The 22861-nt window shown below is 38.3% G+C and overlaps 1 protein-coding gene across 48 annotated transcripts in view; it reads left to right on the forward strand.

The window, feature by feature from the left end:
• Positions 1–22861, forward strand: part of MECOM (MDS1 and EVI1 complex locus) — a 591497-nt gene that overhangs the window by 531187 nt on the left and 37449 nt on the right. For 24 of the 48 annotated variants that reach the window (XM_070072545.2, XM_089330973.1, XM_070072547.2 and 21 more), the window contains 4 exons: positions 10556–10658; positions 14333–14549; positions 19972–20119; positions 21889–22042. In XM_070072545.2, the coding sequence (XP_069928646.1) occupies positions 10556–10658; positions 14333–14549; positions 19972–20119; positions 21889–22042 (622 nt within the window). Of the gene's footprint in view, positions 1–10555; positions 10659–14332; positions 14550–19971; positions 20120–21885; positions 22043–22861 lie in introns of all 48 variants that reach the window. The other 24 variants (XM_070072544.2, XM_089330972.1, XM_070072546.2 and 21 more) reach the window with 1 other exon arrangement.

Genomic DNA, 22861 nt, shown 5'->3' on the forward strand with positions numbered 1-22861 from the left:
TGACAAAGGAAAACATTATTAAATTAGCTATTGATTGTGGGCAGAAAATATCCTAACTCAACCATATGAGTTACTGTCACACTCAACAACATTTTTTTGAGCACCCACTATTTGTACATGTGGGAAATACGTAGGTGTTGTAAGTAAATTGTCCATGTTACGTTTCTTAAAAAAGGAACAAGAGGAGCTCAAGAGATGGCTTTAAGATGAAATAGTGCAATTCTATAAAACTAATTTGCTATCCATAGTTACTTACAAAGGGAGCTATTTCGTTGGATAAAACTTTTGTAGAATCGGTGCTATGGTAATTTAAGAATGGGACTTGTAGCCGACACAAGTTGACTTATCGTCATTTTATTCATTTAATATTTATGGGTCTAATGTTTTATAATAAATATACTATTGTGATTGGAAATCTTGATTGCATTAAAAAGGCAAACTGTTTTTGCTCCTTCTAGCTATGACTTAGGATGTTCAATAGAGTAGGTATTTATACTTTTGTCATGGTTACTTTTAAAGTACACATTGTATAATGCATGTTTTCAAATGAAAACATGCTGGCTTCATACTTCAATGAATATCATGTTTACTTATTTTAACTGCAGAACCAGGGAACATAGTTAATCAGGAAAGACATATAAAGCCAATATTAGACACATACTTATTTCTTTAAGTACTCATTTTAAAGTTCTATATTATGATAGCAGAAATCTAAGATGGTAATAGAGTGCATATCAAATAACATAATTGTGAAATTGATAGTACATGGTCAAGTAAGTTCACTCATAAACAACAAGAAAGGAAAGTCAGGGAAAAGTCAGATTTATGTGATAGTTTTATATGTATACAACTATACTTAGCCCAGTTGACAAGACAAAAGAGGACATACACTCAAATTGTGTAGGCATTTATGATAAGCGTCTTCATTTATAAACTCATAAGCATATTTCTAAAAGCCAATTAAAACTCAGAATTCTAGACAGCTTTGAAATGTGAATGTTGGACTAGGTACAGTGATAAAAGAGCTGACTAAAGAGATTCTCCAGGTCTGTTTTTTCACTTTCTTTTCCACGAGGCATAGGAGTTGCCAAATGGTGAATAATCACAACTCATCACATAATGAACACTCCCATTGTGTGAGATCTTACTTAGTATCCAGACACAGAGGCAGATCCTAGATCAGCAGTAATTATTAAAATTAACGACACCAACTCACCTGTACAACAAACAAATGCAGCACTCTGTGAGGAACTGCTGAAAGTGTTTCTCCTTGCTCTGATTGCCCTTTCTCGAGTTTGTAAAACGAATTTTAATAAAAGGACAGGTATAAGTCCTGGTCCCTAGAAAGGAAGAAGTTCAGGTGAGTCTTTGAGCTGCAATCTAGTCATGGCAATAATTAGGTCACTTAACAAAGAAGAAAAGAGATTACCCAGAACAAGCCAAGAGTGTATGAATTATAGTTCCCTTTTGCAAAGGCATATATATATTTTTTTAAAAAATCCAGTGTTAAGGGTCATGTTTAATCAATTAGAGTCAGTTGTATAATGATATGGAGGATAGGAAGGAACTCTGTAAATGAAAATGATGTGCTTGCTAAGATGATAAAAGAATTTGATAGTAGTGAGACTGCCCAAACATGCTTGATGGCTAAAACCCATGTTTCATTTGTTTAGAGATGAAGAAGTTCTTAGAAACAGCATCGATTTGGGTTTTTAAGTAAAGTTAATGAAGGATGTAATCTGTTTTGTATCGTAAAAATAAACACAAAGGTCGTTTAATTAACATTTTCCCAGTACCTTTCTATAAGCATTTTATCTGAGGGGATTTTCCTGAGTTTAAATTTCCCAATAGATTTCTGTGACTTATGTTATTTCAGATATTTTTTTTCAGACCAAAGTGAGCTTTGTGGTGCTTGCTTTCTGTAAATTGCTGCCTAGAAAGATTCGTGTTTTGTGATTTTCAGATGTCTATGTGATTTCATGTTTTCAAAGTTTACTGCATGGATGTTTTCAGAGACAGAAATTCTGAAAGCACTGACATCCTTGCTAAGCCATCCTTTTTTAAGTAGCCTCAGTTTCTGGCTGATATCTCTGTTTATCGCTGAAAGTCGTGCATTAACTATAGTGATTTATCTTTATAAATGAGGGCCACACAAAAGGTAATAGTAAATTCAGACCACAATCTCAATCAAATCATAAAATAGTAGATCTGTTAAAAACACCCAAGGCTCTTTATCCCTGACATCCTAGTTATTCGTTAAAGTTTCTGTACAATGCTGCATAGCTCTACTGCTGGGGTACAGCAGCTAGCTGGAAATTTTTACTGAGACAGACAATGCTTGACTATTTTTACAGTTTAGCAATCTGAAGTTGTCCTTGATTGCTTTCAGAGGGAAGAGCTGGCACTGAAAGGTAGAGCAGTGCAGGACCAAAAACAGAGAGCTGGGTGAGGACAGCTCTTTCAGACTAGGTCCTTGGGAGCACCACATAGGCAGGGAATGCATGAAAATAGCTTATCCATTATGCACAGGTTTCATTTATATCAAGAAGCACCCGTTTGTGTACTGTCAAGTAGGCCAAACATCTGGATATATCCCTATCATTTCCTTTGAAGTCTTGTAGATACCTTATGTTTACAAAGCATTTTGATTGGTGGATGTTTAGCACATACACTCTGTTCTTACTTCTTCCATGCTTTGAGAAATTCCCTACTAACCCCCATATTACTTTACCCTTCATCCAGATCAAAGGCAAGGCCACCCATAGTTCCCATACCCACCTCAAACAATACCTGTTCTCATCTTTGAACACATTCAGCAGTTTTTCTCTAATGCTTCTTCAGGATGGAATCATATTGGTTATTATCAGAGAGGTGCAATTCACATAAGTTGACTTTAAAGATTTAAACTAGACCTCTCTTTCCACTCCTGATAATTGGAATGATCTGGATGTGTGCTTTGGGTTAACATTTGATACACATATGTGTTCTAATCAGACATATTTAGGAGGTCACACAATTTCCTTCAAACTCCTGGCCTGGCCTAACATGGTCTTCAAGTGGAATAAAGTTCTCAGAAACCCAAGACATTATTAATCTTGTCATTTACACAAGGTGATAAGTCCTTTCATTTTTAAACAGGCCCTTGACAGCTGGTATTTAGCAGGTAGAATAAGAGAAGTCTGCTGTCCGCTCCGAATGAAAAGAAATGTGTCAATAAGAGATTATCTAATGCCAGCTATATATTCTGAAGTCGAGATGTAGAAGAATGAGTGCTCCCTAGAGTATTCCAAGTCAGAATTCGCTCAGGGGATTCTGCCAGCTCCCTCATGGTTAATGAACAGCAGCAAGACTCTACAGCATTTTTAGCTGGAACAGGCATTGTTCTTGTGTGTGCTTTCCCTTATAAAGTTTTAACTGCTTCCAGGGCCCATCATGGCTGATTTGACACACCCGCTTTCACTCTCCTTAGGGCCACATGAATGATTCTATCAGACTGCTGTGACACCAGGACTCTTTATCACTTTGAGCTTAGTAGGGGCTTATTATTAAATTATTATTATTGGGCTTTTTCGTAAAAAAAAAAAAATCCACTTTCCTGTGTCATTCAGTTAATACAATTGGTGCAAAAAAAAAAAAAGGGTAAATCAGCTATGTATAAAGCAGAAATATAATTTGTTAACCTCTTTCTACTTTAAGAATGTTTGTGTCAGGTAATTTGTTAATTTGCTCTTCCTTTACAAGAATTTTTGTCCACATTTTGTGTGACTGCTTTTGATGTTAAAATTATTATTGGCTTTGGGCATTTTCTTTGCTTTGCTTTTAAGTCAAGTTCCACTTTTATACCAAAGTTATGCTCTGCTGTTTTAAGATGAACGCCAGCTGGCATTGCCCAGAGAGCCTGGCTTTGTAACAGCGCCTAAGCTGACTTTGGGGGTATGTTGTCTGGCTGATAAGGCACTTCCTTCACTCAATGATGAAATTGTCTCAGACATCATTTGCCATTTGATATTCACGGAGTAAGACAAACAGCACTGTGCTCTTCTCCCGACACCACCAAAGTAACCCTCATAGAGTGATGCCCAGGGTGTAACCTTGACGTTAACACATACCAGGAGTTCTGTTGAGGTTCACAGGCCATATAAGTGGAAAAAGTTGGTGACTTGGCATTTGCGCATTTACATCACCTTTTATTCAGGAAGGTCTCTAAGCATCACACCCACAGTAGACTCCAGCTGTTTTTGGGATGGCGCCAGAAACATGGTTATCAGAATGCTTTACAAGCCATCCAGGAAGAGAACGTGTTGGTCAAGGACGCAACGAAAGCCTCCAGCCTATAAAAACCCCAAAGATGATATTTTGCTTCCTTATGGTATATTGATGGAGCTTTTCCCAATGTCCAGAAGGCATTCTTAATGATCTTCAAAGCATTTTCTGAGACTCAGACAGTGTAGCCACATCAAAGACAGGTGCCTGATGGATGTTTCTTGTGGGCTCGGTAGAGGTGTATAGAGGTTGAAGAGATCACTTGAGAGATTTCCAGGATTGGTACAGTGTAGGTTCCAGATATGCTCAATGTCTCTTTGGTACTTGTCCTCCTATTTTTCCAACCTAGAATCAACAATTATCTGTGTTTTGTTACATTTGGTAAATTAAATTTGGTTTTCTCTTCTTCATGCTGTTAAAGAGAGATAAAGAAGTGAAGAGAAAGCTTGTTGGCCAAAATTATCTTGATTCAAGGAATACTTTTTTTTTTTTTCCATTTTGGAAGTGGAGATATGGCAAGACAGTACTTGATCTTTGTCAGTTTTAATTTTTTCTGTCTTTTGATTGTAACCGTAAAGACAAATACAGCATTATTCATCTTGGAAGAACTTAAGCATGTTCTTTGGCAAAGCTTAGCATGATAAAACTTCCATTCTGTTGGACAGCTTTCTGTTTTGTCATCAGTCTATGTCTGCTAAGACACTTTATTCACCTCTTACTAATTAGACTCACAAAGTCCAATAGGATTGTTCCTTCAGAAGCTCCTGAATTGGGGTTTCCTGCACTGCTAGCATAGATCAGGGGTGCAGGCCACAGTCCCTGAAGGCACCACATCCACACCAAGTGTATTTGAGGACATGATGCTACCTCTTTGTGGCACCAAGACTGACAGATGTGTGTTCATATCAAATGTTGACTTTGTTGACTTATGTAAACTGTCACCTATGTCCCGCCACCCCATCTTCCAAACATTGAATCTCTTCAGCTTTTCCTAGCTTTTTGAATGGTGCATTGAATGAAACTACAAAATAAAGCATTCAGGCCAAATGTTGAGAGCTGCAAGAGGAAGAAATCAACTGTTAACTTCAAAGACAAAAGACAGCAGTAGTCTGAAAAAGTTGTTTCTGAGTACAGATTTTTCAGGGAGTTCATTTCTGTATTATTTCAATTATTACAACTTCCTGAATAGGTTGAAGGTCATTCATAATTCACACTTCTGTCATTTTTAGACATGCCAAATGCAGACCAATAAGCATAAATAAAATTTCCAGTGCTTGACCAGGAAAAGTAAATGGGAGTTCATAACAATGAGGCCTTGTTCATCTTTTAAAAAGTAAATGATGTGCTTGCTTGCTTTCTTCTCTTCTCCCTTGTGCACAGAATTTTTCTTCCATCTCACAAGCATAAGCAGAATACTTTAACTAGATGGAAGCATAGGAAGGCTGGGCTGACAGATTCTGGGTTTTCCTGTTTTCTAGGATAAAAGGCAAGGGCCACATTATTACCATTTATAAATACAAATGATAACATCATTAATATAATGGAGGGTTAGGCTGAACACAGTTCTTGACAGAATAAAACAGAATTAGCCTGCACATTTTTTTATGGCTTACTCATTTTCTAACACACAGTGTTTGTGAGTGCCAATACTATCTTCAGTGTTATCCTTTTGGACTTAAAAAAAAAAAAAACACAAAGAAATGGGATATCTAATTACATGTGATTAATTCCTATTAATTTCAAATTCATCTCTATTAGAATAAAATTCACATAACAATATATAATTAAATGTAACTTATGACATACAATTAGAATTAATCTGTGCCATTAAGTTAAAATGTGAGATTGCTGGTGTCTTCTGCAATTTTTAAAAATTTTCCAAAACAAATGCTTTGCCAAATTTGTATGTCATATATAAAATATATAATGTATACAACCACATATATATTTACATAAAACATCATACATAAAATGTACTTTTCGAAGTCTAAAATTGGCTAAGTGAAATTCACATCACTGCCACCTATTTTCTCTACATTAGCCTTGTGGGTGTTAACTGCATGGATTCTCTCCTTGTATTTGGAACTGGCTTCAGGATTTAATGAAAATGGATTACTAGAATAATTATGCTTAGAATATTTAATTGCTATATGCATGTATATTATTATATTTATACTTTATGAATTTCAAAAATAGTAAAAGTAAACAATTTGGGGTCTTCTAATTTTATTTTCAGCTGCTTGAATGATCCAAAGTTTTTTAGAAATTCAGAAATTTCACTAGTGTGCTATTTTAACAACTTCAAAAAAATACAAGGAGATCTGTTATTAAAACACTTATCCTTACACACTGAGGTTTCTGGAGATCAAAAGGTGATATGCATATCTGCAAAGACAGAAATGCAGCTTTCTAGAAAAAGTAAAAGATCCCAGCAAGATACTGGGAAATTACATTTTTTATGTGATAAAATGTAAAGAATATCTCAATTTTCAAAAGTTTCAAGTGTATGAGAGCTAGATCATGTTCATATCTTGTTTTATTTCGGATTTTGGTACTAGCTACCAGATAGAAAATGCTGGAGGAGTTAACACAGGTTTAAAATATTTATCACAATTTTTTCATCAAAATAGGATTTCCACGTATGTTTTCTTACGTACTCTGTATGGCCCCATTCCTCTTCTCTTTTACCTTATCCTGGAAATGACTTTTTTTCCTTCAAATAGAGCATTCTGAGAGAGAGAGAGTCAGCAACATCATAAATGCACAACCATTTTGTTTCAATTCAACTTTCTTTCAAGTGTGTGAGACTTTGGAGGCTCTCTTTATATACTTGATGGATTCATCCCAACATTTCAGATCCAGGATACTTTTATTTTGGATCCAGATTTTTTTTCCATAAAACTCCCTGATGGGAGAGAAGACCTGTTAACTCTTTTGTAAATTTAACAGAGTGATTGACTGCCTTCCATTTTTCCTCCGACACAAACACCAGAGAGATTATATTAGTAGTGTTTCTGCTTCTGGTTCACAGCTCAGATGACATATAATTCATAGGACGGCAGTATAGCTGAGAGTTTGAGATCATACTGATTTTAAAGATGTTCTGACTGTGTTTTTTATAAGTATGGTCAAACATACTTACCATACAAATCTGTGAGAAAATCTACATAAATCACTTCTATTCTTTGCTTTATTTTTATTTTCCTGAAATATCTATTTTATAACCTCGCAGTAGAGCTGCGATATTTCCTGAAGGGCTTAATTCTTCCACGATTACATCCTATGATCTCCACGTGGAATGGTTTCAAGACAGCAGGTTGTCATTTTGTTTTGGTTTAAATTGCTCCTCTCCCCTTCTCAAATGCTTGCTCATGTATTATTCTTATTGATAGAAGGTAAGCTATATTTATATGTAGATATCTCTGTATTGAAGTGTTCAAATTGTGCTAGTGTAACTAGAGGAGGAAAATATAGTTTTACTTAAGTGACTCAAAAGATCCTAAGGGGTAAGAGATAATGAAGATCACAAACAGTGGAAACACCTTGAGAGAAGCCTGGGATTGTCAGGCCAGTAGGATGGGTCCGCGAGGCACATTCTTACTGCTGTATGGGGAAGCATGCCCAGAATCTGCCCTCATTATGTGTAGTGCTTGCCAGTTCTTTTCAAACCTCAGTTTCATGAGCACCATAAAAATTCACTTAAAATCGAAAAGAACACCCTGAAGTTTAAAATCCACTCTGCTTTGCCTTGCCTTTCATGGCCTGGAATGTCACCTTTTACCTCCAGTAAATAAAGCCAACATCAACACTCTTCCGTGTCTTTTATTTTTTATGCACTCAATATTCTTCACATGACAATCTGGACACTTAAAGGGAAATTACGGTAGTGATCTATGTCCAGGCAAAGGGAATTGTCTTTATAATATATAGTTACTGTGTATCCATCATTTTCTTTTGTTTCTTGGACTGTTCACATTGGGTTGAGTAAATCTAAAATGGAATTTAAAGAGACATGATTAATAGTGGACTGCACAGAGATGGTGATATCATAATCCTTTCTTAAAAGGACCTGGCTTGTGTGTCTAAGCCGCATTCCCCATCAGACAACGGCACTGGTTCACTGTCTGGCAGGGTATTGTCTCTTTCACCTCACTGTTTCTGAGAAGCCACCAAAAAGTTCTAATATGTCACAATTGAAATGTCAACATGTTGTTGGAAAGGAAACGAATAAGTTAAACCTGCGAGGGATGCCAAAAAAGAGGTGATTCAAGCTGTGAGAGGAGCCCATTGTTTTCTAAGGGGAAATAGAACTCAGGAGCGAGACGGGGCTCTCCTGCGTGTTTAACTGGAAGATTCAGGGGAAAAAGGCAAACTCATACATTCTTATTATTTTAAATCTGGTAACTTTTTAAGCAGAACTGTTTTCCTCATTGTCCTCCCAAAGAAGGGACAATGTGAAAAAATTTGTAAGATACAAACTGAAAATTTTCCTGTTAAAAAAAACAAACAGGAAAGGCTCCTAAGAAGAAGTCTTTTTTTTCTAAAATAGTCTGTCTATGGGCAGATACAACAAAGAATCTTAGATTTGTTATAATAGCAACACTAGGTTTGGCATCATTTTCTATCAGCCTCAGGTGGTTGAACTACCATAGAATGAAAAAATTTCATTTTGAAAGGACAGCAACTAAACAGAAAAAAAACCATTTCTCATTGAGTTAATTTTTAAATGTAGCATAATTTTGTGCTCTTTTTATAGCAAAATAAACAACTGGCCTTTAGAGCCACCTACTGGAATAAAGAGGCACGCACTTATGTTTAATATCTACTTTTTAAACAGACAAACAGATCGGTAAACACAATTAAAATCTGAGAATTTCAGTTGATCTTAAAAGACATTATTTTACTCAGCTTTTCTCGGTTTGAACTATCAAGCGGTCCTGCAAGAAACTCTAGTTAGCAGCACTATCATTTCTTAGAATATTCTTCCCTTTCCTTAAGGAGAGTGTACCAACGTGGTGTGTGATATTTCTCCACATTTTTCATTGTTGACTGCGGTGGTGGTGGTGGTGGCATGTGCCTGTGTGTCTTGCCCAGAAATTTGGACTATGGAGTTTTTTGGCTCAGAGGTTGAAACTCTGGTTAGGGACATCCTTAGTAAGGGGATTGGCTGAAAAGACTCCTGTGATGTGGGAAAGAAGACAGAAGGCAAAGGAATGACCTCCTCCCCAGAGTCCAGTCATGTTTTGCAAAGAAACTGTGGTGGATTGTAATTTGTCTAATTTTGATGGATTAGTTCTACATGTTCATTTTCTCCTCCAAAGCCTCTAACTGGCTATGGAATAGTTGTTTCATAAATAATCTTGGAATACAATGAAAAACTAAGAACAGTTCTACGGCATGACAAGTGGACATGCTGAAGGCTTTCCTGCTCAGAGGCTCACAAATGAAAAAGCCCTGACACCAGACACATCCATGGGGAGAAGAGTGGCCTGAGCCACCGCGCTGCACAGGGCAGGGTAGGCAGCTCTTGGAAATTTCATGTCAGGTTCTTTCCACCCTTGCCCCACTGTTTGTTAGTCAGTCATTAACACATTTATGAAATCCTTCTTTTTCTTAGCACTTTGCTTGAAAGCAAGAGGAGTAAGCACCACCTCAGCAGCCTAAAAAATGAATCCACTCAAGGCGTACGGCCTGCTTTGCTTTCAGAGACTCAGAGTCAGGGGCCATACCCGAGGGCAGCACCTGGGTGTTGGAGCCCCTTCTGATTGGTGAGAGAGAGAGATTCCGGTTTTTTTTTTTTAAACTATTCTCCTTTGACTGTTCCACAGTTGCTCTCAGATCCCTACCTTCCCGTCATCTTATGGGAAAGCGCTGCTTTGGCGAACATGCTCAGAGGGAGTAGGCCCTGGGGTTGGCAAGGCACCTGCTGGGAAATCCGAGACAGGATCCCACGCTGTATGCGTGGGGTTTGCTGGGGGTGCTGTGAGGAATTCCAAGAAGGGAGAGTTCTTGGTGCCACATCCTACAGAGTAATGGCACCTGGTGAGGCTCGCGTCGAGCAAGTATGATGGTGAAGTAGGATTTGCAGAAGACTTGTGAACTGGCTTGAGTCACAGCCTCCCTCTTGTCACCAGAGAAATCATTGTCAGTATATAAAGCAGGAAGTCACACTCCTTTTGCCAAAAAAAAAGTATGTTTGCTACAGTATGAGAAATATATCTCAGCGTGTAGGCTGCCCTTTGTTAATAATCACTTCTCGCTCTCCTTCTCGTCCACCCATTTGCCTCTGAAGATCTTCTACAGAGTCGTGGCAGAGATTTCGCCGGGACAGGAGCTGCTGCTGTTCATGAAGAGTGAAGACTATCCCCATGAGACCATGGCGCCGGACATCCACGGTCAGTGCCACACACCTCCGGCTGCCCTGACCTCCCCTGGAGAATGTGATGTTGCATTTGCAAGGGTCCATGGGCTTGGGTCTTGTTTGATGGTTTCTGTGGGTGTCCAATGTCAGTTTTAACAAATTCGTTCTCTTGGGCTGGCTATTTCCTTGGTTTGACATCTGGCTGATGCTATGGTGAATTCAAAGTAAGCAGAGGTCTTCCTTGAAGTAGAGGTCAAAGGAAATTTGAGCATTTAAAATAAAAGTTACTTGAGAGGCGGAGAGAGCAAAAGAGAGAGAGAGAGAGAGTTCTGCCATCCACGGATTCATTCCTCAAATACCCACAATAGCTGGGTCAATCTGAAGCAGGGAGCCTGGAACTCAATCCAGGTCTCCAGTGTGGGTGGCAGGAACTTAATTACTTGAGCCATCACCTCTTGCTTTGCAAGCCTGCATTAGCAGGAAGCTGGAGTCAGGAGCCAGATCCCAGGCACTCTGACATGGGATGCAGGATCCCAAATACTAGGTCAGATACCTGCCCTGGAAGTTTGAATATTCAACCGAAACAGCACTGTAGGCCCTGCTGAGAATCCTTGCGGTGATTACGAGTTACTACAGGAGCTCCATTTTGAGCTTTCCTCAATCTAGCAGGTATTGCATCCACCTTATGTTCTGTTATTGGGAAAAGTAACTGGAGTAAAATCCTTATCACCGTGGCCATATGGAAAGAGGAGGGCACTGGGAAAAAAATATACATGAGGAATTTTTAGAGGTAGGGGAATTTTTAATTGCCAGAGGCCTGTTCTAAATCAACAGAATGGAGGATCAGGTATAATAATATTTGTTAGTCATGTATGTTCAAGTAACATTAAGAGAAAACTGTAGTGATTTGCATCATGGAGATGAAAATTCAATATGTTTTTCTTTCTGCCTTCTATTTATTTCTCCTACTATAATGTGATTTGGTTCAACATAATCTAATGGTGTCTTCAGAGTGTTTGTAGTTGGAAGGACCACCGGGAGGTAGCGATCACGCCATCCTCCATCCTCCGTCCTTGTAGCCCTGCGTCTTCTGGAGCTTTTGCCTCTGTACCTCCAGTGAAGGATGCTGCCATTATTAGCTTTTTCTTTACTTGAACACTGTATTCTTTTGGCCTGAAGTGCCTTCTGCCTCTTGGCAGGTCCTACTAGTTGAATTTTCAGGAGTCTTTTGGTATTTATTTTCTTCTGAGTAGCTCTGACATGTAAATGACTTTAGAGCCCTAGGATGTCTATTCTGGAAGGTAGAGTGAACCTAAGTGGGGCTTCTGGCTCCGTGGGATGGAGCTCTTTGGCAGTGGACAGTGCTTAGATGATGAAATAAATGCAGTGTCCTCTCTGGTGCAGTGCATCTTTCATCTGTAAAGGTTAGATTTTAAAAAGGTTTTCAGGCAATTAGTTTTTCAAATGTAGATGATTACTTTAGTACTTCCCAGAGTCCTGAATAGAAGTGATTATTCTTTTAGGACTGCCATTCATAAATTACATTCTTTTATAATACTCTTGAACCCATCAGTTGCTTTCTGTTGTCCGTGCATCATCCTTATCCTCACATATACTATATATGTTATATATAATGCTTATAGTGTTTAAATGGCATTTTGATTTTATATGGCTAGGATTCAACTTTTCTTCAGAAAGAGAAAATAAAACACATGCATTGCATACCTACTATGTGCTAATATTAATATACGCTGTTCATATATCATCTCACGTAATCTTTGTACATAGATCAAGCCTGTGAAAAAGGAATTATATCCATTTTACAGGTAGATAAACCGAAGCAAACTGAAGCTAAATAAGTTCACCACCGTGAGGTTAGTAAGCAGTGGAGCCAGCATTTGCATGGAGGTCTTTGCTGTCTTTACCACCTTTTCCTTTCTCATGTATCATGTGGCCTGGGGTTCTGTTTATGTTCAGATTCCTGGCTGAGGACCTAAAAATAGATCTTAAATATATGAATAGAATTACAGGCAACAGGAAACATTTCTCTTAATTAGCTACATCATTGAGAATTCCTGTCTTTCCAGCTGAAGTGAGTTATTCTAGAATACTTTCATCTTCCTTAACCCTGTACAGACAAAGTTGACACTGAATCAACATACACACTGCTTTACGTTTCTGGCCTCTGTATTAGTAAGCTACATCCAGAGCTTACATGGATTCCAGCAGCTGTGTCCCATGTGGCTTTTCGGCTTGGTTTCACACACTGGAGCCAGGGGGAAGTCTTCTAAGTCTGCATGTGTCCCTCCTTTTCTATCTGTTAGTGGCTTTCCATTCCCTTTTTAGTGGGAACTTACAAAGTCCCTAGTGACTTGCCACCCTCTCTGACTTCTATCCCATTCCTCCCCTGCATGCACCCTATACATCTGTCACAGTTCATTGTAGCTCCACCATTCTCTGAATGTGCCGTGTTCTTCCTCTTATCGGTCGTTGGTTCATGCTCTTCCTGCAGCCAGAAATACACCCCCACCCCATGTCACCTGGCTGGTTCTTACTCCTTTCAAAGCCTTTCTGAACCTCTTTCCCCTGGATTAGATGGATTAGGCAGGTTCGCCTGGGCTCCCCTGGGTCCTGTGCATGCATTGGTCATAAAATGTATTGCAGTCTGTTCACAAGTGTATCCCCTTGAGTTTCTTACAGTTCCTTCTGGAGCAAAATACCCAGCATTTGGTGGGTGACTAAAATGTTTCCTTGAAAACATTTCCCCAGTAAACAATTGAAGAGTAACATCTTCCTTGTCCAGTTCTGCAGAACAGGGATACTATGTCATACTGTTTGCTTGGGGTGTTTTGCAGCATTGTGAGCTGTTTTCAAGACTTCTGTGATTGTATCTGTGTGACCTGTGCAGAATGTGGTCTCATGAGTGGGCTAAAAGCTATTGAAATGGAAAGAATGGAAGGAGCGCCACCCCCAGCTGATGCTTTATAACCTTGTTATCTTTAGTTGCCACTACTGCCATTTATTTATCTTATTGATTTGAAGAGCAAATCACAGTATGTTTGCCATTTAACAAAGCTGTGCCAGTTAGCGCCTGACCTTGGGGTGATATGAATTGGCCTAGAAGGGTCCTAAAAACATCCTGTGCCCCATTATAAGTGATGAGACATGTTACAGCATCCCCAGTTTACTGATGTTAACCAATCTTAGGCATGGCTCAGAAACAGACTCTGTCCCATGTGCCCGACAGGTACCATGGCACAGGAAGAAGTGTATGGGGGAAGAGATAGGTTTGAATCCTGACACTACCACTTAGCTCAGTACTCTGTGATTATTTAACTTCTCTGAGCCTCAATATCATCATCTGAATATTGGGATGACAGTAGGACTTAAAATTGCTCATACTCATATTTTAAGGAATACCAGTAATCTGTGCATTGGGTTGACGATGATCCGTAAGTGGTAATTGTTACTTTCCATGTCCTCTGAACCTATAAAAGTTTAGAAAGTGTTGTCTGATCAAGGGAATTGTGCTACAGCCGCAATAATCACTAATTGTTTCAGTTCTAGCCTGGGTCCTTTACCTGTGATCTTTTTATTCCATGTTAAAAATTGGTGTGGTAGAAATGACAGTCAATTGATTTCCAGTATGTCTTTTGTAAGTTTGTGGTGGCTACCCACTCCTAGTAACAACTGAATTGTTTTTCACAGAAGAACGGCAGTATCGCTGTGAGGACTGTGATCAGCTCTTTGAATCCAAGGCTGAACTAGCAGATCACCAAAAGTTCCCATGCAGTACGCCTCACTCTGCGTTCTCCATGGTGGAAGAGGACTTTCAGCAGAAACTTGAAAGTGAGAATGACCTCCGAGAGATACATGCCATCCAGGAGTGTAAGGAATGTGACCAAGTTTTTCCTGATTTGCAAAGGTTAGAGATGGCATGTTGCACCACAATCCTTGTGTATTTACTCTGCCATAAAATGGTGTGCTGAATGTTGAAAATCTATGTGGCTGGGAAATTTGAAACTGTGATGAGCCAGACAAATGTGCTACTGGCATATTCAGAAACCATTGTTCCCTGGAAGTTCTCATCTGTAAAATATTTACAGCAAAATTTGATGTAAGATAGAAAATAATATGCTATAGTATTATGTGGATAATGTTATTGGGAACTGAAGGCTTATCTTTCCAGTAAATCATAACTGAGAAAACAACAAGAATGTGGAATGGAAATGATGGATTTAGTACTTGTATGCCAAGAAACAGTAAAGCAATCTCTAGGAACATTTAGATGATGAAAAAAGAGTAGATATGATACTCACAAATTGACAGATGATCTTTAAAAATTATATTTATTTTCATTTTATTCGAAAGGCGGAGAGACAGAAACAGACAGAGAGATCTTCATCCTCTGGTTCATTCCTCAAATGCCCACCACACACAGAGCTGGGCCAGTCTGAAGTCAGGAGCCTGGAACTCAATGTAACTCTCCACGTGGGTGGCAAAGACCCAAGCACTTGAGCCATCACCTGCTGTCGCTCAGGGTGTGCATTAGTAGCAGTGGAGGCAGGACTCAATCCCAGGCACTCTGATAATGGATGTAGGTGTCCCAAGTGGAGATCTTTATCCCTGCACCAATTACCTGCCCTATCAGGTGATATTTTGATTGAGCAGTGTAGCTCATAGGTTTAATTTCAACTGTGTAAACTGCACATCTATGAAAAAATAAGAAATCCATATTCTAGTTCCTAAATTGTTGAATTTCTTAAAAGGAAAAAAAAATGAATGTAATAATCTAAAGGGAATAATCCTTAGGTACTTATTTTTTTAAAAAAATCAAAATTGTATCTCAGTTATGTATTAACCTTTTATAGCCCTTTGACTCTAATTTGAGAACATTTAAAAAATTTCTGTTAAAGAGAATCCTATAACCTCCCTTTAAAAATCATGTTAATAGTTATGATACAAAATGGTCTTTAGGTTCAGAAAACTACACAAATAGTGAATAGGTTTTTTGTTTGCTTGTTTCTACCTAATGGTTTTTGCCTTGGTCTACAAACAGTTTTAATAATTGAATTTACTATTTCAATTTTTAATCTAGAAATGATCCTTGGAACTTGTAATCAGAATTTGAAGAGAACATAGCAACATTGTATTTAAATGGGAATGGTAGTATATCAAGAATGAGAATTACTCAAAGTTTATCTTTGACACTCCACCTCATCCACTTAACCATTCGGTTTCCATTCCTTCCTTGGTGGCTCCTTCTCGCTCTCCTTTTCACTCGACTGATTGCCTACATCCTCTTTAAGAAAGGATTTCATATCATGGTCATTTACTTTAAGGTGCAAATAACCGAACAGGCATCACATATAATCCCTTCCTTAAAGAGACTGAAATGAAAGAATGAATCTCTGGCTTTGAAAATTCAGGTCTAATTTAGTTATTAGAAAACATTTTGGGGGATAAGAGGGCTTTCCAAGCACTCTTAAGACTCATCTCTGCTACTTACTATAAACCTGCAAACTGAATAAGTCTATTATATATGCTTGGTAATACATGGATTTCTAATAAAAAAAAAAGTAACAGCATGTCCCCTTAATATTATCATGCCCAGATTAACAAGCAAAATGAAACTAATACATGCCAAGAGTCAGAAAAGTATTTACACTGTAAAGCGATATCTCTGGCATTAAAAATTCAGTATATTTCCTTTAATTATATTATCATAAATAATGGACAGCATTATAAAGCAAACATTGACAGACTAAACACTAAAATGTAATTCTGACTTCCTCCTAGTATTGTTGAGCAGCACGTTGTAGGTGGAGAAAGCTTAATCTGCCTCCTTGGAAAATTATGCTTAAGCTCGAGTCAACACAGCCTGTTGCTGAAACCAACTGTCAGTGTAGTTGATTCAGTCAGATAGTCAGTGGAAAACAGTAAAGAAACCCAATTATCTGGCACTGGGTTAACTCTCAAAATGTACTTAATGGTGGCCCAGTTAGATGGATGAAGCATCTCATAGGCATCTGGATGTCAGTCAGTCCTCAGGTCATGTTTTTGGTTATGAATTATATATATATATATATATATATATATGTATAGTTTAGCCACATGTTTAACATACATTCCCTGAACACTTTCCACTCTATTGAATACTGTAACATTACTTTATATTTTAAACAAATGAAAATTCATTTCTTGACACAATATATTCTGTTCTGTATCTTCTATGTAAAATCTTGAAAAAAGAATGTAAAAGAGAACAAGAAATCAGTGAAGACTGATGTATGCAAGAGATGAAAAGAGCTCAGCGTGCTGAGCAAAACTCTATAAATTGAGGTTAAATTCTGTGAAAAGTGGAAAAGTCTCACTAACGATGGATTGAATTGTTTCTGATTATGAAAGCAATACACATTTGCTTTTGTGAGAGCAACTTTATTACTTTTTTTCTTTTTAACACTGACTCACTGACAGCTGTGATGCCGTGGAACAATGTGGATCTTCTGATAGACTATGGGAAGCAAAGAAGGGAAAATTTCCCTTGCTTTGTTCTTCTCACTCCTCCCATTGACGTGCACTCAAAATACACTCCTAAAGCTAAACCATACCCTTGCAGTTATTGGAAAAAAGCAAGACTGAACAGAAGCCGATCTTTTGCCTCTAGATTTCAGAGTTTATGATTTGACATATGGCACATTGGAATATATTTCGTGGAACGTCTTGCTTTCTTGGGTTGTCAGGGTTGGACAGTGAGAATTACAGTCTGTGCTCTGATTTTGGAGGATGCCCCTCAACTGCAGTTGCTGGTATCTTTCTCTTAACTCTTTTATTAACATTTCAACTTCTGTAACAAACAGAGGATTACATATAACAGATGAAGATAGGGCCTCTCTTATGACTACACACACCTGTACTCTCCTGGTACCTTGTGTTCATGGAGATATCACCACTTGTGCTCAAATAGAATAGTGCTTCCAACTCGACTGACTCATGGGCAGGAAAAATAAGTTCATGTGCCAATATGAACAGAGCTGTAGGGAGGAAGCTGGGTTAGAGAAAAAGTGGGGGAAAGGCACTTCTAATTTACTGAGATATGAGACTGGCTACTTCATTTTCTTACCCAGACTCCCACTCTCCTAGTCCGCACAGCCACAATGGTAACATATTCTAGGCACACAAAGTTCTTAATTGATTTTCAAATTTAGCCTTTATCTCACAGATAAAGAAAGCGTGGAGAAAACCAGAACTTACATATTTAGTAGTTTTTTTTTAAGATAACTTTTTGTTATGGAAAGTTTCAACTACACACAAAGCTAGAGAGAAGTTAAAAACAAAAGCCCATATGTATAGCATCAGTAATTATCACACAAGGTCAATCTTGTCTCAGCTGTACCTGTTTTGGATTATTTGAACCAAATTTTGGACATTATATCATTTTATTTATAAATGGTTCAGTATGTGTCTGTAGAAAGCAAGGACTCTTACAACGTAAGGTCAACACCACACTTTCAAAAATCATAATTCCTTAACATTATCAAATATTCAGTCAAAGTTCAAGTTTCCCCAACTATCTCGTGACTTTTGAGTTTTTGGTTTGAATTAAGACCCATATAAAGTCCATACATAGCAATAGGTCAACAAGCCCCTTTTGTCTATTTTTATCTGAAGATTTCCCCCAGGCATCTCTCTCTCTCTCTCATTACAATATATTTATAGAAGATGATAGAAGAAACTGAATTATCTTTCCCATAGCATTTCCTCCAGTCTGGATTCTCCTGTTTGTATCCCCTTGCAGTTGTTTAACACCTTCATTCCCTCTATTTCCTATAAACTCATAGTTATATCCCAAGCCTAGTTAGGATTTATGCTCAATGTTTTCATAAGAACATTTCACTGATAATGTCGTTTGTTTGCATCAGGAGACACATAGTGGACTTCCTGTGCTCCTTAATCCTTCAGGGGCTGCAAACTGAACATATTCTAGTCCTATCTTTCTTTCATCATTTATTGTTCATATTAATTCTGTGTAGAGAAACTGTCCTTTCTTGTCTGTCTGGTTACCCCAAAGTTCAGTTCATATTGGCAAAGCAGGGCATGTGCACTGCCTTGTCTCCTTTTATTTACCGGTTTTCAAATAATGATCTGGCTTCCCAGCATCTATACTGTGAGAGTGACCGGTGAGGTTCTGTTTGTGTGTTTTGAATATCTTTGTTGTTAAAAGACTTACTCTCATTGGTGTTTAGCTTACCCACTTTGGGTCTGTTTGAGTTGGCACCCTAATTTTTTTTACATGATCTATAACTTTCTCATTTTTTTCAATGCAGGGTGTTCAAAACTCATATATTTTGTGCATCAGATTTAAATAGGCTCTTTCTCCAAGGAGAAATCCTGGTTACTTGACTTGGGGGCACAGGTTCCTTGTGTACTTGGGGGTAGTATCCTGTTATGTTTCATGTCTGTGCATTTAATCAGCAAAAAATCAGATTTCTTTTGATTATCACCGTAATCCATTATCTGTAATATTTGTTTTTCATTATATTCATGCATATTTCAGAAAGGGGGGAAAATCTGAGAAGGAAAAATTGTTCTAAGCTTTAAGACTATCCTTTTGAGAAATTTCTAAACCTGCCTTATTTTTAGAGGCCTTAATAATGTATCTGCTTGAAATATTATACACTCTTCTCCTTAATTCATGCATTATATTTATCATTCTACACACCCATCTTTATTAGTGTGTGTGCATATATATGTGTATATACATATACATGCATATCCTTGCAACTGTCTGTCCATCCATCCATCCATCCATCCAAGGGGCAAATTGGGAAGCTGCTTGTTGAACAATTAGCTTGTAGATCATTTTCACATGGGTGACACTTATACAAACAACAGTACCTTTTATGAATTTAGAGGTTATGTACATTAAACAGTATACCTACCTGCATGTTCTTAGCATTTTTTTTTAACATTTTCTGTTTGAGCATTTGAATTAAGTGGGTGTTATCACTATGTGCTGTTTTAGAATTGTGTAAGGAATCTAGAACTGGAGAAATGGCATGTTGTTTACCATGCTCCTAGCTTGACAGATAATCCCTGCTAGCTGTCCCAGATTTATTTTCTAACAACAGCAGTACATTTCTACATTAGTGGGAGATGCAGTTTAGGAAACCTAAAATGTAGTTTTGTCCATCACAAGCCTGTTTCTTCTCTTTCCTCCTTCTCATCTCAACTCTTACTCCTTATTTCCATAATTACCGGTTGGGTTAGTAATAAAATTATTTTTTTTAAAATTGGATCTATCTGTTGTCACTGTGTCTTATTAAAATCAGTTGTTCTCTTAACAGCCTGGAGAAACACATGTTGTCACATACAGAAGAGAGAGAATACAAGTGTGATCAGTGTCCCAAGGCATTTAACTGGAAGTCCAATTTAATTCGCCACCAGATGTCACATGACAGTGGAAAGCACTATGAATGTGAAAACTGTGCCAAGGTACAGTGAATTTGCAGGCTGCTTGGCCTCTCTCTGTCATCTTGCTCTTTCTTAATCCATCACTTGTTACGATATATAAAAACAAGCCTTGAGAGGGGAAACTATAAATATCTTGAGAAAAGTAGCCTGAGTGTTGTATGCTAAAAGGCATTAGTAGAGTGTATAAAAACACTTAGTGGGTATCCTTTTATTTTTGTAAGGGAGGAAGTGAGGCTTAATGGCGAGTTCCAGAACTAGGTGTCAGACATCCTTGGTAAATTCCTGGTTCCGCTACTGACTTGCCAGCATGGGGTTGTTTTATAGCCTTACGGGGAATGAAAATTTTATCCAATGCACATTACTGATTTCTTTTAATAGCAGTGTGTGAGGAAGTCACGTACAGTTTCTGAATGCCTACTGAGAAAGAATGGGAGACTCCTGCATTTGCAGATTTTTCCACCTAAGTCCTCACAATAAATCACGATATGGTTCTAATTAAAAAGTTTCGATCCTCTGTCTGAGTAGCCAGTACTGACATAAAATAAGGGTGGAACGCATGTATCCTACTTGGACCAGAACTGTGAACTACAGCAAGAGTAATTCACATCTTTGATTTCGGTGTTTCTTAATTGAACTCAAAGATGTGCAGGTATCATTAAAGTTGCTTTCTATCGTCAAAAACTTTTTGTAGCAGCTGAGTGCCTTTTCTTATGTCGATTGAAATGGTAGCATTGGAAATTAGGTTTTAGTGTATTTTGCTCTTGGATATGTTGGTTGACTCCCCTCCCCTGCCCTCCCCTCCCCTCCCCTCCCCTCCTCTTTTCTCTCCTTTCCTCTCCTCTCCTTTCTTTTCCCCTCCTCTCTCTTCCTCTCCCCTCCTCTCCCCTCTCCTTCCCTCCCCTTCTCTTTTCTTTTCTTTCATTTTTTTCAGTACAGTGGCCAAAGAAATAACTTTAGCTTGCTGGTAACTTACTGTAACACAGAGTTTGGGAAACTGTTCAGATATCTTTGAAGTATTTTAGTTTAAAAATCTCCCAACTTTTGTGTATAATATATCTTTCTTTAAAGAGTAGAAGAAACATGCCAGTTGTAATCATAGCGTGGCTGTGGTTTTGTTATTCCTCTCCAGGCATTCTTTTTGTTCACATTTTGATTTTTAATTAGTTTTTAACATTCAAGGTGATTTGTAGATACAATTTTTACAACATATTGGTATTCCCTTCCTCCCCCTCTCTCTCTTTCCTTCCCCCTTTCTTTCTGTTTGTTTGTTTTTTTTTTTGTTTTTTTTTTTTTTTAGTTTTTGAGATAACATATTTTAAAACTACATCAAATAGGCTTCAAACTTCACTGAATAAGAAGCTTAACAATTAAAAAGCAAAAAGACCCTAGTTTAGTGGGAGTAATCAGTTTCACAACAGTATAAAACAAAATTTTACAAAACTATATTTGCAGCAATACTGATGCACACTCTTAAGTGGAATCAAAGAGACCTTGAACATGGCCTAAAGCACCATTCATTCTATTCGTGTTCAACTGATAGCAGTGGATACTCCATGCTAAGAAGATAGAGCTGAATACTTTATTTTATTTTTTATTTTATTTTATTTTTTTCCCATGAGCTGAATACTTTATAATTCTTGCTGGGATGGGAGAATACTTTGGAGACAGGACTCTCACTTGCTCTTTGGGAACAACAAACGGGTGCACAGAATTCCTTCTGCATCACCCTGGCCTCCTTTCCTGGGTCTTGGGTGAAGTTTCCTGATTAATCAGTACTCATTTCCTAGCAGGTTTTCACGGACCCTAGCAACCTGCAGCGGCACATTCGCTCCCAGCATGTCGGCGCCCGGGCCCACGCGTGCCCGGAGTGTGGCAAAACCTTTGCCACGTCGTCAGGCCTCAAACAACACAAGCACATCCACAGCAGTGTGAAGCCGTTCATCTGTAAGTGCTTAACGCTCCAGCCCTCCTTCCCGCATCTGTCTTCCCTCCACAAGAACTGCGACCATCAGAATGGCCGCACGTGGCCATTAGGGGACTCGCCGGTATTTGGTATTTTTGGTCCGTGCAGTAGGGCTATTTTCTAGGACCAAAAGAAAAAAAATCTTCGATACCCAGATCTGTGGTATTTTTGTTCATGATCTCTGGGGTGTTTTTCTTTAGATGAAATAAATAACAGGGAGAGAAAAGAGAAGTCATTAAAGAATGAAAGGAAAGCTTGCTGGGTTGTAGGGTTTAATAGAGACAACCAGATTTGTCTCACACTGTAAATGTTCCTGGCTTCGTAAAATGGCAAATAGCAAGATGAAGTGATAAACGCGATGAAGTGATTAAAAACCTGTTCTGGATCAGAAAGAGCTGGAAGAATCCCACCTGGCAAGTAGCCGTCTGACTTGGTGTGTGCGTGTTTGTGTGCGGAGAGAGGGTGAATAAAATGCTCTTTAATCTACCCATCGTCACTGGTCACGGGCTGCGGATCAGTAGTTCTGTTACTTGAAAAGCAGAACATTTTCCCTTTGATGGTGGACACGCTGCTTCTCTTACTCACTGCGCTAAAGCAAATTTACAGGCAGTGTGCATGCGGGGGACATGCAATCTGACCAGTTACTTAGCACACCTCTGTACAGAGCACTTTAGTACCATACTTCAAATAAAGTAAAACTCAGTCTTCATTTGCTTTGCCTCCGTCCACTCACTCCTGTGCTCTGTGTTTGTTGCACTGGAAAATCGGTAGATTTTAGTCCATCTGGGCAACAGCGCTGG

Source organism: Oryctolagus cuniculus, chromosome 4, assembly GCF_051225735.1.
Source record: "Oryctolagus cuniculus isolate XC-2025 breed Fujian yellow rabbit chromosome 4, ASM5122573v1, whole genome shotgun sequence".
Classification (NCBI taxonomy): domain Eukaryota; kingdom Metazoa; phylum Chordata; class Mammalia; order Lagomorpha; family Leporidae; genus Oryctolagus; species Oryctolagus cuniculus.